At 32.3% G+C, this 18731-nt stretch overlaps 3 protein-coding genes across 5 annotated transcripts in view; 1 reads left to right on the top strand and 2 right to left on the bottom strand.

The window, feature by feature from the left end:
• The window catches only part of LOC149901505 (uncharacterized), a 251564-nt gene that overhangs the window by 128500 nt on the left and 104333 nt on the right, over positions 1-18731 (bottom strand). The window lies entirely within an intron of this gene.
• On the top strand, positions 3054-5450 carry LOC149901512 (glucose dehydrogenase [FAD, quinone]-like). The gene is made up of 3 exons (XM_090111090.1): positions 3054-3386; positions 3669-3784; positions 3992-5450. The coding sequence occupies exons 1-3, from the start codon at positions 3054-3056 to the stop codon at positions 5418-5420; spliced, it is 1878 nt and encodes a 625-aa protein (XP_089967216.1). The 3' UTR covers positions 5421-5450.
• On the bottom strand, positions 5456-8884 carry LOC149901511 (glucose dehydrogenase [FAD, quinone]-like). Its single transcript, XM_090110750.1, has 4 exons — positions 8837-8884; positions 7416-7610; positions 6891-7203; positions 5456-6786 (listed from the first exon to the last, which is right to left on the bottom strand). Exons 1-4 carry the CDS (start codon positions 8882-8884, stop codon positions 5480-5482), a joined length of 1863 nt encoding a protein of 620 aa, XP_089966876.1. The 3' UTR covers positions 5456-5479.

The raw sequence follows: 18731 nt of genomic DNA, 5'->3' as shown, positions 1-18731 counted from the left end.
ATATGTAGAGTTACTTCTCCTATTTTATATACAAGTTTAATTCTCATTAAATCGGCTCAAAAGGTTGAATAAATACTTAAAATAAGAAAACATACAGACAATATTGTTTAATTATTGTTTAGTAAAAGAGCTTTAATTAATATTTAAGCTTTCATTCGTAAGGTTTAAACAATAAAATAAAATGCGTTCTTCTTGTATACCCCTTCATTTTCTTACATCTTACATCTGAATCAATAGTTTCGCATATATCCACGAATGTTACATAGACTTCGCAACATAAAATCTTAAGAGATGCAAAACGCAGACAAAGTAATATAATTTTTATGATTAGTAGACTGACTGCAGTAAACTTTATCAATTTCTCTATAGTCCCATATCACTTCTTGATATTCATTGGGTATAATATATTTCACATGATTTTATTTTGAACTTTGACTTGAAAAAAGATTTTCCTGCATCAATCTCGTTCCCACTTTTTAAGTTATGTGGTTTGTCTATATTTTTTTAACAGTGCATTTAGCACTGTTTATATATAATTTTTAAAGTTATTCTTTATTCAATCAATGTAGAGTTTGTGTGTACCTAAACAAAAACTAAGAATGGAAAGAACAATCATCTAAATATAATGCAATTTTTCGAATCGATCGGTTAAAAAAAAGAGCATGTGTACCGAGCACACGTGTCAGAAGTGAAACATCTTTGGCAAGATTCAAAGATACCAAAATCGTCGCATTACTCCATGATTTGACGGTATTGCCATGACGCGCTTGAAATTTTACTCTCAACGCGCCTATAGAAGTTTCACTTCAAAAATTCTCTTACTTCTACAGCAGTATTGTTCAGTTTGTTATTAGAATATTTGCATAAGCTTAAGGCGACCACAAATACTTAATTAGCAGTTATAACCTAACCTCATTCTAATTCCACATGTAAATGCAAAATTTGAATATATAATTGCCAATTGCATTGCTTAGACCCGAAACCGCAGTACATAATTTTCAATTAACCAAAGCTCGTGAAATTTTACACACGGAAGCCCAACCATTGCAATAATTTAAATTCAATAGCAATCCGCAGAATGTTCGCATTCAACTAAGCCCTGTGATTACATTTTACGACACTACCGCTATCCATGCGAGCGGGCGATAGCAGAACTAATATAAATTAAAGTTCGAACATCGGTTCCTAGATGGCGCTGAAATAAATAACAATTCTAACACCGTTGTTACGGTACTTTCGTTTAATGCTTTTTATTCGTTCTGAGGGTGTTTCGGTTATTTCATAACCATGTTATATGATCGTTTTCATTGTCTAGAATCGTTGGGAAGTAACAATAATGCTCGGTTTAATACTTATAGCTGTTTTAATGACTTGGCCTGCTGCGTGCACCGCGCTGCCTGGGGCTAATTCCTCAATTATTTTAATGAGCGAAATAAACGAATATCGTATTGTTTTATTAATATTTCAGCGGCGGAATGGTTATTGCCTTGTCTGTGGCGGTTACAATGTAGATATATTGTTATGTGTGTTTAATTTTAATAGCATGTAGGAATGTACGTTTTATAGGTGCCTGTGCATAAATTATATCCCAGTATTTTTTATATGCCTTGGCATTAAGACATTAATTTCTTAATTCCAATGCTCTTTTATAATTTTATCAATTATGTGTTAAAAATGTGATGTCGAAAAAATACAAAAAAAAGACAGGTTGCACTCCGGGAGTGCCGGCAGAAGTGAAAACTTGATTATTAACGTTGAGCATGTTTGATATGAGATATCCATCCGTCTTTACGCTTTTTCGATCAGGTCACGTGTCCTAACGCGAGTTTAAGATTTTATACCCATCGCCGCTAAAGAAGTTTTCAATTCAAAAAAATACACGGAAAGCAAGTTTACGTAGGTAGCTTTAAAAAATAATTCAACCATAATCGCGCTTCCATGAGACGACAAAATTATTTTTAAATTTTCAAAGATAATCATTTCTAAATCTTTTCTCACGAACTCGTATCAAGTCACAAAACATTTAGACAAACGTATAATTTATCTGCATTTAGCAGATATAATGGCAGACGAAATGATTCCGTGACTAATGATAATTGCTTTATTTCTGAACAATTTACTTTTTAGTTTTTAGATCTTTAAATTTATTGTGAAAAGGATTTTATTTCTTCACACGTAGTAGGTACATGGTATACGTGACGTGACATAACGTGGTAGGTATATATCACAAACACAATATTATAATATAATGGAGAAAGAATTTTTGGAAAACGGTCCAGTAATTATTGTGATTAGTACGTTCGGGCAAAAAACCTCTTCGGCTTTATAGTCAAGAAAATAATGAATAGTATAAATGGATGAATAAATGTTTGTTTGATTACAACAATTAGGTACACCATTTTTTTCTGATCCATGTTCATATTATTTCTTTTTTTATAAAAGAGCAATAAGTAATTTAAACAATATATTTCAAAGAAATCACGTCGACGACCATATTCATTGGAATCCGCACTAACAAATACTCTTGGAAGAATCACAATACAACAACATTGTTCTCATAAACAAACAAACAAACAATATTCATTCGTGTGCTTTTAGTTCTGTAACATCGTCATATTTGCTACTAAGTAACGGACGTGAATACTGTCTTTTTATTAAAAATGATTAATCTAAATATCTAGTCATTTAAAAAAAGTTTAGTAAAGAGTACCTACATTGTGCATAGTCTAAAGTATATAAATAGTGTGAAAAGAAATAAAATTTAAAAAGCAGATGTACCATATTTAAAAACTATTTGTAACAGTGTAGTTTGAGAGTGGATTTATGAACTTTGTGATGACCTTAAATTTAAAATATCTACAATAATATATTAGTAAAGTTCAAATATTATGTATTGTATAGTGGAGTTTTACTCTATCGTATCTGATTAAAAGTGAAATATGAGTGCATAAATGCAACCAAAGAAACGAAAGTGAAACCACCAGCATGCAATCACAAAGCAACTATTTATATGCGATGCAGTAAGTGTAACACGAGCAAATGAATAAAATGCAATGACATCAGTTGGAAACATAACTGAGGACCTCTGTAAAATATGCGACGGTAGAGTCGAATGCGCTCCTACAGCTATCCTCCTAATATCTCTAGTGCATACTCTGTATGGTCATATAGGCCCAGAAATAGATTACTTTGGTAAAAACAAACTGCAGCTGAAATCTGAGAGTAAAGTAACAGTTGATTTGAAAGAAGTGAGATATAAAGATATAGAAGAGGTCAGAAATGAAGATGTTGATGTAAGGGATGTAGAATTTGATTTTATAGTGATTGGTGGAGGTACTGCTGGCTGTGTAGTTGCTAGCCGACTGTCTGAGAACAGGAAGTGGAAGGTAATTAATTATTTTTCATTTTCTTAAATAGATTTAGGTATATCATTAAGCTTATTTTAAATATTAATCCAAAATATAATTTCCTCTTGATAATAATTTTTATTAACCTTTGTGTTAACTGTTAAGACTGATATTAAATTGATTTCCTCTCCGTTTTTTTTGTAAATAATAATATGTTTGTAAATAATATGTTTAATTATTATACTCAGGCTACACTGTAATAAGAAAAATATTTTTACTAGCTATTAACTTTTTAATAATACACGCATATGTAAATTTTAGATACTTTTAATAGAAGCTGGCGCAGAAGAACCTAAAATGACCCTTATTCCAGCGCTCACGACCGAATTTAAAGGCTCCTCCCTTGACTGGCAATATTCAATGAGGCCGAAAAAAGGGTAAGATTCCTACAAATGCTAGAATTATTTTCCAAGAAACTCCATATTTTTGTAATTTATTTTATGTTGTTATTTTCAATGACTGAATGAAATTCGTTAAATTAATTATTTATTAAAAAAAAAATATAATATTATAACCTTTTTCATAATCTATATTTTTAAATTATTATTATAATAGTTATTTATTTACATTCGTATAATTTGCAGGTTTTGTCAAAATCGCATAGATAAAGGCTGCGAAGTCGTGCAGGGCAAGGTTCTTGGCGGAACATCGTCTATTAACGAAATGGCCTACATAAGGGGAAGCCCCGCTGATTACGACGAGTGGGCACTCAATGGGAATGAAGGGTGGAGCTTTAGCCAAGTGCTACCTTACTTCAAATACTCCGAGGGGAATTACGACAAGGACATATCGAAAAACAAATTCTTCCATTCGACTCAAGGTCCGCTAGATGTCGGCCGGTACCCCTACGTAGACGATAACGTAGACGTTTTACTAAGCGCCTTTAATGAAATGGGATATAACTACACTGATATAAACGGCAGAAATCAATTGGGGTTCATGAGAATACAGACAACCTCGTATTTAGGTGAAAGAGTTAGTACCTACACAGCCTTTATTGAACCAATAAGAAAACTACGTTCAAACATTGTTATAATTACAGAAGCATTAGTTACTAAGATTACATTTGAGTATAAAGGTGATAGTTTAAAAGCGAAAGGTATAGAATTTATTAAAAATGGTACAAAAATAAGTATAAGAGCGTCAAAAGAAATTATTTTAAGTGCTGGAGCGATTAATTCACCCAAGTTGTTAATGCAATCAGGGATAGGCCCAAGAGATTATTTAGAGTATTTAAATATAGATGTTTTATATGACTTACCGGTAGGAGGTAATTTTCAAGATCATTTGTCTGTTTGTTTACCTGTGATAAGGCTAGCTAGGACTGCTACTAAAATAAATTTTCCTGATAAACTAAAGGATATTACTACATACTATACGAAAGGTATTGGACCGTTATCAGCTAACTACCAAGTAGTTGCGTTTCTAGAATCTTCTATTTCTGAAGTCCTTGGTACACCTGATATTGAATTTAAGTTTCGTGGTCATGATTCTAACATGTACTATGACAAAATGGATATGTGCATAACTTTATTGACGCCTAAAAGTCGAGGACAAGTTGTGTTAAATGCAACGGATCCTGTCTTTGGATCTCCATTAATTTATCCGAATTTTCTCAAGAATCCCAAGGATGAAAAGAAACTGTTAGAAGGAATACAAGAAATAGTAAAGCTATTTGATACAGAAGTATTTAAAACAGCTGAATACGAATTTGATCCGAAACCAATTTTAAATAATGAATGCAGGGAACATGAACGTGTTTCAGAACAATTTTGGCTTTGTATAATAAGACATTTTTCTGCACCACTTCATAATTATGCAGGAACGTGTAAAATGGGACCTCCTAAAGATCCAGAATCCGTTGTTGATAATAATTTATTAGTGTATGGAGTAACTAATCTGCGAGTAGTAGATGCGTCAATCATGCCTAAAATAACTAGAGGTTCTACTGCAGCTCCAGTCATAATGATAGCTGAAAAAGCAAGTGATATAATAAAAAGTATTTGGTATTAAATTGAATTTTATTTACAGTTTTACACTAAGTCCTTATTTACATTTGTAGTTCATTGTGGTCACCGTTTGCTGTAATAGCTTCCTTTATTTTCCTGCCAGTCTCGAAGTATTAATTTAGCTCCTTTCTCTGCAATCATAATAGTAGGAGCGTAGATATTTCCTCGAACATGAGAGGGCATTACAGATGCATCCATAATTCGTAATCTTTCTAAACCATGAACTCTCAGGTTAAAAGAAACTACTGAATTAGTACTGTTATAACCCATTCGACATGTACCAATTGGATTGCTCATTGCTTTCGTATAATGTCTTGCTATACAATTCCATTGTTCTCTATTCTTTAGTCTATCACAAGGAAACAAATCAATAGGCGCTAGTTTAATCTCACTTTTCTTTATTTCTCTCGTATTCAATACCTGTAGAGCAATGTCTATACTATCAACGAGAGCATCTAAATCGTCTGACTCTTTTAGTAAATTCGCTTGTATAACAGGGCGTCCGAACTTTGGATTTCTTTTGTTCAATGTGACTTTCCCAACACTCTTAGGTTTCAATAATACTGGATTTACTAGAACTAAATTGTAATATGGCAGGGGCATGTTAATTTCTTCCGCAGTGTGGATACTGATATTTGTAAGCATAAACTTATCGCTACGCAAATAATTACCCATCAAATTCAATTCCACATCAGGTGCTACTTTGTTTTCATACAATTGAATGAAAGCGGATACTTGATTTATTCCACGAGAGGCTAGAGGACCGTTGCGGCTTTCAAACCATGTTTTAAAATCGTCGATGACTTGAGATTCGCTCACTGCTGGTACTTCACCTAATGTGAATGCTAATCCTCCAGTTGTCACTTGATCTTGATAGTTCAAACCAACAGGTAAATCTAATAACGTCGTTATGTTGTGTTTAGCTAATTCCGCTTTAGGTCCTATACCTGACAAATGTAACAATCTAACGTTATTGATAGCTCCTCCAGTCAATATAACTTCTCTTTTAGCATACGCTGGTTGTTCTTTTCCTTTGTCTACTGTATACATAACGCCCTCGGTCATTTTCTCTTGTGGATCAATGATTATTTTAGTAACAGTTACACCTGTTTTGATAACTAAATTCTTTCTATGCCTCACGGGTTTTAGAAAAGCGCTGTTGGTACTTAGTCTTGTGTTATTTGATATAGTGAATTGATTGTTAACTACAGCCTCTGGAACGTTTGTGTTTATGTCTACAGAGCGAAGACCCATTTCAGCAAATGCTGCTAAGAATATTTCTATATAACGATCTGCGTATTTGAATTTTTGAACGTGCATTTCACCTCCTCGAGAATGATAGTGGGAGTTCATTAAAACATCGTAGTCACCTGAAATTAAAATAGAATATTAAGTATCCGCTCTTTATCCTTCCACAAATATCGGTTCATAAGCTTGTTAAAGATATAGACAAAGTATTATTCTAGCAACTTACCATTATCCTCAGAATTTTTGAAATGTTCTAGCAAATTATCAAACTTCCATTCCAAAGAACCTATTTCTCCATTCATATGCCATGCATCGTAGTCTTTTTTGGAACCTCTAGTGTACTTCATATCATTGGTAACACTGGAACCACCGAGAACTTTACCAGTTTTCACTTCACAGCTTCCCCCAGGTCGGGATAAGCAAGAAAAACCATTTCTTTCTGTTCTATAGTTCCATAATATTGGTCGGAAGTCATTTGTGGGTACTCCGGGTATGTCATAGTCTATATTTTCTTCTTCTCCCGCCTCTAAAACTAAAACCTAAAACATATAGTTTATTAAGGGTGCTTTTTAATATTTAATTTAGTAGCAGATCATGAGAACTTGGATTTAAAGTTAACCCAAAAAATGTATGTGCAAGGAAAATTTTTTGGTAGCTATCAAGATTTGATCACGTTGTTTATTACTTATTCACTCGCAAATTTCTACCCTTTTAAATCCGTAAATTGTTTGTCAGACTATATTTCAATTACCTTCCAATCACTAATAGAAGATAGTCTATTAGCGAGGACACACCCCGCGGTCCCACCTCCAACAATGATGAAGTCGAACACGCTGTTCCTTATGTCCTTCTCCTCTGCTTTACTCCTGGTGGCCTTGCTGAAGAGGTCCGCTTGCGCCGACCAGAGACACGTCAAGATTATGTACCAACTAGAGAAAATTTGGTTCTGTTACTACATATTGTAAACTTGTTATTGATCAGAGTTAAAATATGTGTAATGGATTTTTTTTATAAATCTTATCTATTATTATTGAAACTGAAAACTTGAAATCTCTACTAAGATAGTATTATAAGCTTGATATTTATTTGAGATCTCTGTAAAATTTTCAAAATAACTGATTAACGAATAACTAGTACAACTCTACGTACTTCACTTTCGTCCCACATTACCAAGTAAAGTAACTTTTCATTTGGAAATTATTTGCGGAAACTAATGTCTAACTATTCACTTATTATTTAATAATCCACAAGGTTACTTCATAATGCATAATATCACACGCTCCAATAAACATAACATATTTACACGAAACACAGAGCAACATTACTACACTTAACTTGACCTATTTCTTAAACATAGTAAACGACTCTACCACTTTTTTACAAATAAACTGTAAACATTTAATAAATTGACCTATTTCTCAAACAATGATTTAAAATTAACCCTACATAACTTAAAATCCGCGTACCTTAATAACATTTTTCCAGTCTAATCCCACATTAAAACAAAATTGAACTGAAAATGAAAACCGACTATCCCAGTACAGGGCATGCTTGACTGAGCACAGGATGTAGGCAGGAAGCTCTGTACCTCTTATATAATTGATGTAGCTCTCTCGGAACTATGTGTATCACGCAATAGGATATAGCTAGTATTAATCACAGCTAGTATTAGGTAATGTAAATAATTCGGTTGTTATATTTGTATCTTCAGTATATTGACTGGGTGTGCCCCGTACGAAACCATTCCATTTTTTTTCTAAATCAGTGCTTACGTTTAACTTCTGAAGCCTGATAGTGAGACAAGATTTCAATTTTATTCTATATTACAGCCAATTCAATAAAATGCTACTATATTCAAATTAAAATTTCATTTATTTACAAGAATGTAGTTACAAAAAAGTTGTTATTACAATGTTAACGCGCTAATACATTCTACCCACTTTCTGGGTGTGTAGAAAGTTCTAATAATCTTTGAACCTTACTTTTGAACTTAGGTACCTAAATGATTTATTACCACAATCTCGGCAACTACCAGAATTCCAACTAAACGAACAATAGGAAATACGATACCTCTAACCACTATCAAAGCAGAGGGATTTCCGTAAAATCGTCATAAATACAGCATCCAGCCGAGATCTCGGTATAAGATAGTGTAGAGGAAATTGCTCTGACCAGTGGCCAGTTGTTTATAACGCTTTGCAGTTTGTTGGGGGCTTCCATTTTGGTAGTTATTGTGGAAAACCTTGTTTATGTATATGTGTACCTAGTGGTTATTAAGATGTTCAAATACATGAGATATTGTAATTTGTATGTGGAAAACATTGTTTATGGCTAGCATACTGCATACTGGTTGTTGAGGTACTCAAATACATGGTAGATTGAACTGAAAGGTCTTTATGTGAATAATATTCGATGTAAACCTGGACACGATTCAAACTTTAAAATTTAATACTACCTAATTGAAAGCAAAAAGACTTGGTACCTATAGTGAGCCTATGCATAAACAATTGGAAAAATGTATGATTAATAATAATTACTTTCAGTAATAATGAAGCTTCCTGTCGCTAAAAGAATATACAATGATTATTTCATGAGTATGTGACTTTCTAGGAATATGAGCGTTTTCAAAAAAAAGTGTACCCCTCACTTTCGGCCTGTCCCCTGTGTTTCAAGTCGAATAACAAGTAAAATTTATATGATGGCTAATTATATAATGCTTGAAAAGTATTAAATACATCATAATTTGATAAATGCAAACAATTAATTCACGGAAACATTGCGTACTATTTTTTAAATAATCATTTTTAAAACAAAAGTGTCAGTTTTTGGCGTGTCCCCATCCAAGTTCTTCGATGTTAGAGAAGCGATTCTAAAAAGTTTTATACCAAGGTACCATAAGTTTTAGTGTCATCTAAAAGTACATTTATTTGCGAATCGTCGCATGTAGTTCATAATTAAGGCCTTATAATCGTTTAAAAGCAATTTGATTTCCAAAAATATCTTAAAAAGTGGTACCGACCGGACATGTCGGGTTTATCACGGCTAATAATGCCACTTACAAATTTTAGATTACTATTTGAATTTTATAAATGGCAAAATTATCGTTTACTTTCACCGTCCGCTAATTTAAAAAAGCTTATTTTCAAATACAGTTCGAGTAAAACAGAAGTGTTTTGTGAGTGCAACGGCCGTTGCAATTTCTACTGTCTGGTTTGAGACATATTATTACTTGATACAGGGAAGTAAACATCGTTTAAATACTTTCAGAAGATGAGCAATATATTCATTAACCGTTATTTACATTTGATAATCAGTGTAGGCACATTTTTTCGTCAGAATATAATTTTGACTAAAAACTGAAAAGAAAACGTCACGTCAGTTTTGCAACATTTTGCTTCGTGACCTATAGGCTGACAAGAAAAGTCGCAAAACTGCAGCATAAAGCCAAGTCTAGATTGTCATTGTAATATTCTTCATAATTTTTATAATTTTTTCATATTTTTAGGTTTCACTGATCTCGGGACCAAAAAGGACATGTATAATTTGCAAAAAATGGTATTGCAATGAATGCGTTGGTCAGCAGGTATACCCTGAATACATAATATGTGATACATGTATGGAAAGTTAAAAGGTGTAGGTAGTGTAACTCTGAGTTTTACCCTAAAATTGATACTGTGTCAAACTATGTGTTGGTGTATTTTTTTTATGAGACTTAAATAAAATTTTTGTAAACGTATTCTCGGTTTTATTTTAACCATGTTAATTGGATTCAATATAAACCTAGCCTTATGAAAAATGGTCTCTCGGTTTTGCGACAGTCCCCCGTTTTGCGACAAGAAAAATTTTAGTTTTTACATTTTTTTATTATACGAGACACAAATAATTTGATTTCAATATTTAAAATGGTTTTACTGTTCCGAAATAAAATAACCACTTTGCCGATTTTAATCGAAATGTATTAAGTATCGTAAAAGTAACGGCTACTCTGGCATCAGCTGTGGCAAAACAGAACTTAAAGCTCGTTTAATAGGAATTTTATTAATTTGTCGACTTCAATTTTCTATTTTTTAAATAATGTATGTTATAATCTTCGTAACACAATCAAAATATTTTGCGTCTTTCTTCGTAGTTAATAGTTACATGAGCATTAATGACTGTCGCAAAACTGACACTTTTTTTCACAGTCCCAATTTATTTTGATGATTTCTCGTAAAACAAATTAATCTGCAAGCAATTAAATACAATTTCACTTACTATGATGTATATTTAAAATTTCTAAATCAAAATTTCATTAAAAATGCAACATTTAAAATTTATCCATAAATTCAGGCATGGTACACTTTTTTTTGAAAACGCTCATATACATAATACAATAAAATGTCTTCTTTATAACATCAGAGCCATCTATAGCAAGTTTGTGGAAACAAGACATGTATAGACTGATCATTGATCAATTCACGTTGTTTCAATGTATGCTACATAGATGTCGCTGCTGTCCTTTCACTCGTTTGTAAATGAGCGTTTTCAAAAAAAAGTGTACCCCTCACTTTCGGCCTGTCCCCTGTGTTTCAAGTCGAATAACAAGTAAAATTTATATGATGGCTAATTATATAATGCTTGAAAAGTATTTAATACATCATAATTTGATAAATGCAAACAATTAATTCACGGAAACATTGCGTACTATTTTTTAAATAATCATTTTTAAAACTAAAGTGTCAGTTTTTGGCGTGTCCCCATCCAAGTTCTTCGATGTTAGAGAAGCGATTCTAAAAACTTTTATACCAAGGTACCATAAGTTTTAGTGTCATCTAAAAGTACATTTATTTGCGAATCGTCGCATGTAGTTCATAATTAAGGCCTTATAATCGTTTAAAAGCAATTTGATTTCCAAAAATATCTTAAAAAGTGGTACCGACCGGACATGTCGGGTTTATCACGGCTAATAATGCCACTTACAAATTTTAGATTACTATTTGAATTTTATAAATGGCAAAATTATCGTTTACTTTCACCGTCCGCTAATTTAAAAAAGCTTATTTTCAAATATAGTTCGAGTAAAACAGAAGTGTTTTGTGAGTGCAACGGCCGTTGCAATTTCTACTGTCTGGTTTGAGACATATTATTACTTGATACAGGGAAGTAAACATCGTTTAAATACTTTCAGAAGATGAGCAATATATTCATTAACCGTTATTTACATTTGATAATCAGTGTAGGCACATTTTTTCGTCAGAATATAATTTTGACTAAAAACTGAAAAGAAAACGTCACGTCAGTTTTGCAACATTTTGCTTCGTGACCTATAGGCTGACAAGAAAAGTCGCAAAACTGCAGCATAAAGCCAAGTCTAGATTGTCATTGTAATATTCTTCATAATTTTTATAATTTTTTCATATTTTTAGGTTTCACTGATCTCGGGACCAAAAAGGACATGTATAATTTGCAAAAAATGGTATTGCAATGAATGCGTTGGTCAGCAGGTATACCCTGAATACATAATATGTGATACATGTATGGAAAGTTAAAAGGTGTAGGTAGTGTAACTCTGAGTTTTACCCTAAAATTGATACTGTGTCAAACTATGTGTTGGTGTATTTTTTTTATGAGACTTAAATAAAAGTTTTGTAAACGTATTCTCGGTTTTATTTTAACCATGTTAATTGGATTCAATATAAACCTAGCCTTATGAAAAATGGTCTATCGGTTTTGCGACAGTCCCCCGTTTTGCGACAAGAAAAATTTTAGTTTTTACATTTTTTTATTATACGAGACACAAATAATTTGATTTCAATATTTAAAATGGTTTTACTGTTCCGAAATAAAATAACCACTTTGCCGATTTTAATCGAAATGTATTAAGTATCGTAAAAGTAACGGCTACTTTGGCATCAGCTGTGGCAAAACAGAACTTAAAGCTCGTTTAATAGGAATTTTATTAATTTGTCGACTTCAATTTTCTATTTTTTAAATAATGTATGTTATAATCTTCGTAACACAATCAAAATATTTTGCGTCTTTCTTCGTAGTTAATAGTTACATGAGCATTAATGACTGTCGCAAAACTGACACTTTTTTTCACAGTCCCAATTTATTTTGATGATTTCTCGTAAAACAAATTAATCTGCAAGCAATTAAATACAATTTCACTTACTATGATGTATATTTAAAATTTCTAAATCAAAATTTCATTAAAAATGCAACATTTAAAATTTATCCATAAATTCAGGCATGGTACAGTTTTTTTTGAAAACGCTCAAATAAGTCGTGATATTTTTTTAGTTCTGAAACAGTGAATACTGAATATAATAAATACTATGAAATATATGGTAATTAGAAAGGATAACTACCCGAAGTATGTAAATCTAAAAAAAAATAATATTGTTTCTTATGTGAGACTCAAAGTAAGTCTGATAACATTTTAAACTTTATTTATTGTTATATTCGTATTACTTATATATTATTATTTCTTAATTAACAGGATATTACATAAGTTTTAATGCAGCGTAAAGTGATTAATGTAGGGCTGCGCCAAGCTATATTTCACAGGGCTGGCAACCGATAATTGCTGTAACGGCACAATAAATCTACGCTTATCAGCCCTAACTAGTTTATCGCTTTTCAGTTATGAAATTAATGTATTGTACATTAATTAACTTTTTCTTTCTCCTTGTTTTAGTACATAGTATTTTTTCATGATATTTGATGCACAAATGAGATATTATGGAGGTCATTGACATTCCTCTTCTTGTTTGGATCGCATAGTAACAAAATATATTTTTAAATAGTAATAGTATATTTTCTTGTTCTGCCATCCCCGTTCTTCCATCGATCGTCGAGGCACACTGATTCTAGACATCGCCATATGGTGGACGTTCCATGTACCCGGACTAAGCGGTTCGATTCCACATTCTTTATCCGAACCGCAAGGGACTGGAACATGCTTCCTGAATCTGTGTTCCCCGACGAGTACAATATGGGGGTCTTCAAGCGTAGAGTGAACAGGTACCTTCTAGGGAAGCGTGTACCATCTTAGACCACATCTCAGCTCAACATCAGGCGAGATTGTGGTCAAGCTCTTCCCTATCGTCAATAAAAAAAAAATATTTTATAAAACAGAGCCTTTAAATTTATCAACATGATAATATGTATATTTCTTATCATTGCCAAAAAAAAGTACGTTACCCAATCCAGTCCTGGATTAACAATAAAATTTTATCTGTATATCCGTACACCCAGAACCAGTGACCATTTATGATGCGATTATGCACAATAAAAGAACATTATTCAGTTGGGTTGGAGACGGGCCAAACGGGCGACGGTCGCCAAATCCGAACCAGACGCATTGGTGGGAATTTAATTGACTTTATTGATTTAAATAACTGTAAATTGTATCAATAATGTTATAATGTTATTTTAAATACTATTATTGGATAATTTAGGCTCTATAATACGAATTAGAATTAAAAAGGTTTGTCATTGTTTACAATAGGTATTGTTTGATCCTTTTTAATATCTATTTTGTATATATTTATAACATGAAATACCTATTTATATAACCTAAGTATAACCTACGTAAAAATTGATTTTAATAATTATATTAATTACTGACTAATCCGGCTAATTAATAATTGCAACCTTCTTATATTGACGTGAATACGTTATATAAGAATATCGCTTATTAATATAAGACAATTACGATTTTATTCTAAAAAATTGTCACACATAACTACATATAATTTTCAAATATTGACAAAAACTTTTATTTCACTCTGCAAAACACACGAATAAATCAATATAAGCCTTCAAAGTTACCAATCCTTGCTATAACAAACATAAGCGGCAAATCTTTTCTACAATTTAAAGACCCTATTCGTATAAAAAATCTGCTATTTGGCTATAAGTTGGACCGGTCAAATCGTTACCCGGAAGAAGTATAGTATTATCGGTGCCCGGCAAATCCCGGATAAGATCGTCCGGCTGATAAGCTTCGCCTTAAGACAATTGGGTAGACGATGTAAGCCTTGCTGTAGAGTTAAGTACATATAGAGCGTCCGTTAAAGGCTTACTGAGATTCAAGTAGTGACCATAGTTTATTGTACAACTAGCTTTCCGCCCGCAGCTTCGCCCGCATTTTCAAAGATAAACCCGCATAGTTCCCGTTCCCGTGGGATTTCCGGGATAAAACCTATCCTATGTGTTAATCCAAGTTACCCTCTATATGTGTGCTAAAAATCATTGTAATCGGTTCAGTAGTTTTTGCGTGAAAGAGTAACAAACATCCATACATCCATACATCCTTACAAACTTTCGCCTTTATAATAGTATTAAGATTAAGATTAAGATAAGATTCTAGTCGTTTCAATTTGACGTTGTTTATCAGTATTTTGACCACAAGAAAATGTATGAAAATGTTTGTTAATAGCGTTCATATTTTTATGCATTTCAAGGAATTTGTAATTTCCAAAGAATTTTATAAAAAAAGAGATTGCTCTTAATTTGCTTTCGAAAATTATTATCCAAACCTTTTTACTTATATTTTTCGGTGATCTCTACTCTGTTAGATAGCTTATTTTCTCTATAAATTGTAAACTCAGTTAATCTCGTTAAACCAAACAAATTCTTCAATTTAAGCACAGATTAAATAGCCTTCTCGTCCTTCTTAGCCCTTCACCCGACCGTCTTAAGGGCCAGTGAGACAAATCATGAACGATCATTTAGAGCGATAGGATTTGTAACACAGCTGTCGCCGGGTGGGATTAACCCGGGCTTATTATGTGACCAGGCTGGTGCAGGTGGGTAGGGATCGATTGGATATTGTTTGGTTGAAGGAATGTTTGTTTCAAATATAAATGTAGAAATGTGAGGAAAACTTTTAAACAATAAGTATGTGAAACATCATAAAATATTTGCTGGTATATTAAACTCAACTTAAAAAGTAACAGTTAAATTAAACATAAAGAAAATGTCATCTATACTAATATTGTAAAGCTGAAGAGTTTGTTTGTTTGTTTGTTTGAACGCGCTAATCTCGGGAACTACTGGTCCGATTTGAAAAATTCTTTCGGTGTTAGATAGCTCATTTATTACCATCACGCTACGACCAACAGGAGAGGAGCCACGGGGGTGAAACCGCGCGGAGCGGCTAGTAATTATATAAATTTAAAGCATATTATCAAACAAGTTTATAAAAAATGACAGTCTTCTAAAATAATAGAAATAATTGAAAAGGTTCAAAATGACAATAATAATTGTCGTCCATATATAATTGATATATACAATACCCACAGCTTGTATTTGTAGAGATGAGATGATGCTCAATGTTGAATAATTATTTACCTGGAACAGAAAATATGATTGTTAATTATATGAACCAACATAAACTTGACAATTAATTCTACAAAAGATAACATGGTAAATTTTCTATTGCCCGTATAAGAATCGCTTCCAAAATATATAACCTGATTTAATATAATATGTCTAGAATTGCAATTTTTACTCTTATTTATTTCAATATAATATGTGTGATGCTCGTACATTCCCGCTGGCAAAATGCCAGATGTCACCCGCCAGGATCAAACCCACTACCCTGTGATTTATTACGTGCTTTAAACTAGACATGAGGGAAGTTCTGTGAAAAAAGTATATTTTATACACTTAAAATATATTGCAAGTAGTAACAGTTTGGATTAATATTGATATTGAACTCGATGTAAATACTAAATATGTACTAAAATAAAAATAAGTAGGATTTTTCTAGCTCAAGGTGTTAAAATACATATATATAGTTTATATAAAATATAATTGTTAACAATATAAATAAAATATAATTGGCCAATAATAATCGAAACGTTATTTCATCAACTTTCATTTCCATTCGAGTGTAGTATGACGATTATCTATGAATTCAAAATAATCTGCATTGTAAAACGAGTAGACAATGATATTATTGATTACATTATTATAACATGCATAATTGTAGTTAGTTGAGTGAGCTCAACTATAGAGTCGAGAAAGCGACTCTGTTCATATGTAATAATGTAGCTGTGCTATTTTATAATATCACTACATAGTATATTATAACAAAGTCCCTGTTGCAATCTGGCCATCCCTAAGTATGTTTATATCTGATTTTTAGGTATTTGCTTTTTTTGCAGATAGAGTTCTGAATAAGATAATTTTTTAAGTTTTAGACAAAGCGGGTGAACCCGCGGGCAAAATGTTAGTATAGACTAATGTAGAATTTGATTTTTATTAGTCACGAATTAACAGAAAGCTACCCAACAGATAATAATAATTATGTCCCCCATAGATCTAACCGAGTTACAAAATATACTAAATTTTATTTATAAACCCCGGTCAGAACAGAGACAAGCGGCTAGTTATAAAGGTTAACTATTATATTGCGAATAGCACTTACCTTTATTAAGACGTATTTGAATACGGCAGGGTTAATTAAAACCTCTGGCAAGTATACGTCTAAGTTATTATGGCCGCGATAAGCCAGGAGCAGATTTGCGCAGATATATGAGCTCTCATGGTAATGAAGACTAATCTCTGCTCCATGCAGCTTTTGTGCGCATATATTTAATTGTGGACTGTTTCCATTTGTGTACGGGAATCTCGTTTCATTCTGGTAATGGTAATGATTCGATTATGTAGTTTTAGTTGTTTGTTTATTGTTTGGATAACATCAGTTTTAGTCTACCTGTGTATGTCGTGTCTTGTATGGTAGATTTACGGATTTTTTTTAAACTGACACGGTTTTAGACAGCATCCTCTACATCTACGCATATTTACTATTTGGGAAAACTAAATAAGTCATAAAATACATACTCCAAGAACATAAAGCTATTTTATTTCACGCTTTTAAATTTTTAAAACATATGTGATGCATAAATTGATAAAATCATCAAGAAATTAACTTTCTATTATATTTCCTTTCCTTTTCTGTTATAATATATTTTCGCTAGCACAACTCGACTCGTAATATATAAAGATATCCATGTCACCTGTACCGAACACTTCAAGTAATATTAACTACTCTACCGCACAAAGAAAGGCATTAAACTCGTATCGCATCCAACAACGGAGCCGCACAAACCCGCGGGGCACAAACAGTGGTATTTAACTTAATGTGGCTCGACACTCACTCGTGTCACTCCGATACACGCAATTATACGTGACAGAGCCCTTTGTTTTCTTTGTTTGCGGTATATTCATGTTTATAAATGGTTTATTCATCTGCCTACTAGTTCATCAGCTGTTTGAAAGACTTTTAACACGTAAACGCAAACTTTTAGAAGCTTTCCTTTCATATGTTAAATCTAAAATCACAACTAAAATTGAAAGTGTTTCTAATCCTTTTTCAAAATGTCTAAACTTACATAGTATCTTGCTCTTTAAAAGTCAATAACTTATGTTACCTTACGTTAACGTTAACTTACGTTTCTGCTACATATCCAAAAATTTAACGCAGTGTCTATACTCTATAGAGAGGAGTTGACTTTACAATCTTGTAATATGTTAAACACATAGAAATAAGAAATCTAAATAATGGTTAAACGTAAGCAAATCGACTAAATAGAATGGGCCTAAAATTAGGCAATATGGTTTTACATTGACACTAATTCAAAAGAACAAAACCGTGGCGAGATCCTAATCATTAAAATACCTAATTGAAGTTAGTTGTCAATAAAACCTATCGCAAAACATAAGGATTGCGAAGTACTAAAATCTTCCCAGAGATAAGGTTTGAAGTTAATTTGAATATTGAATTATTTATTGATCCAAGTCATTGGCCAGGCTTGGCTAATGCAACAAATGACCATATAAATATATTGCTTGAAGTTCTACTCACTGTTTTATTTATAATATAGACTTACTTAGCCAAGTAGGCTACGACATGAAAGCGATTTTCTTCATTTTCGTCCATAATTTCATCTGACAATATCTATGCAATATGTTTAACAAATGATGCATAATCAAAGACTATTTTTAAATCAAGTTTCTTCGTCAAGTTTCAACAATTTAGAGTTCTGAAGCGCCTATTTATATTTCATAACAA

This window comes from Colias eurytheme, chromosome 16, assembly GCF_061535395.1.
Source record: "Colias eurytheme isolate Ceu_HAF_F1 chromosome 16, ilColEury1 Martin Lab GWU primary, whole genome shotgun sequence".
NCBI lineage: Eukaryota > Metazoa > Arthropoda > Insecta > Lepidoptera > Pieridae > Colias > Colias eurytheme.
This window is presented reverse-complemented; position numbering and strand designations above follow the sequence as displayed.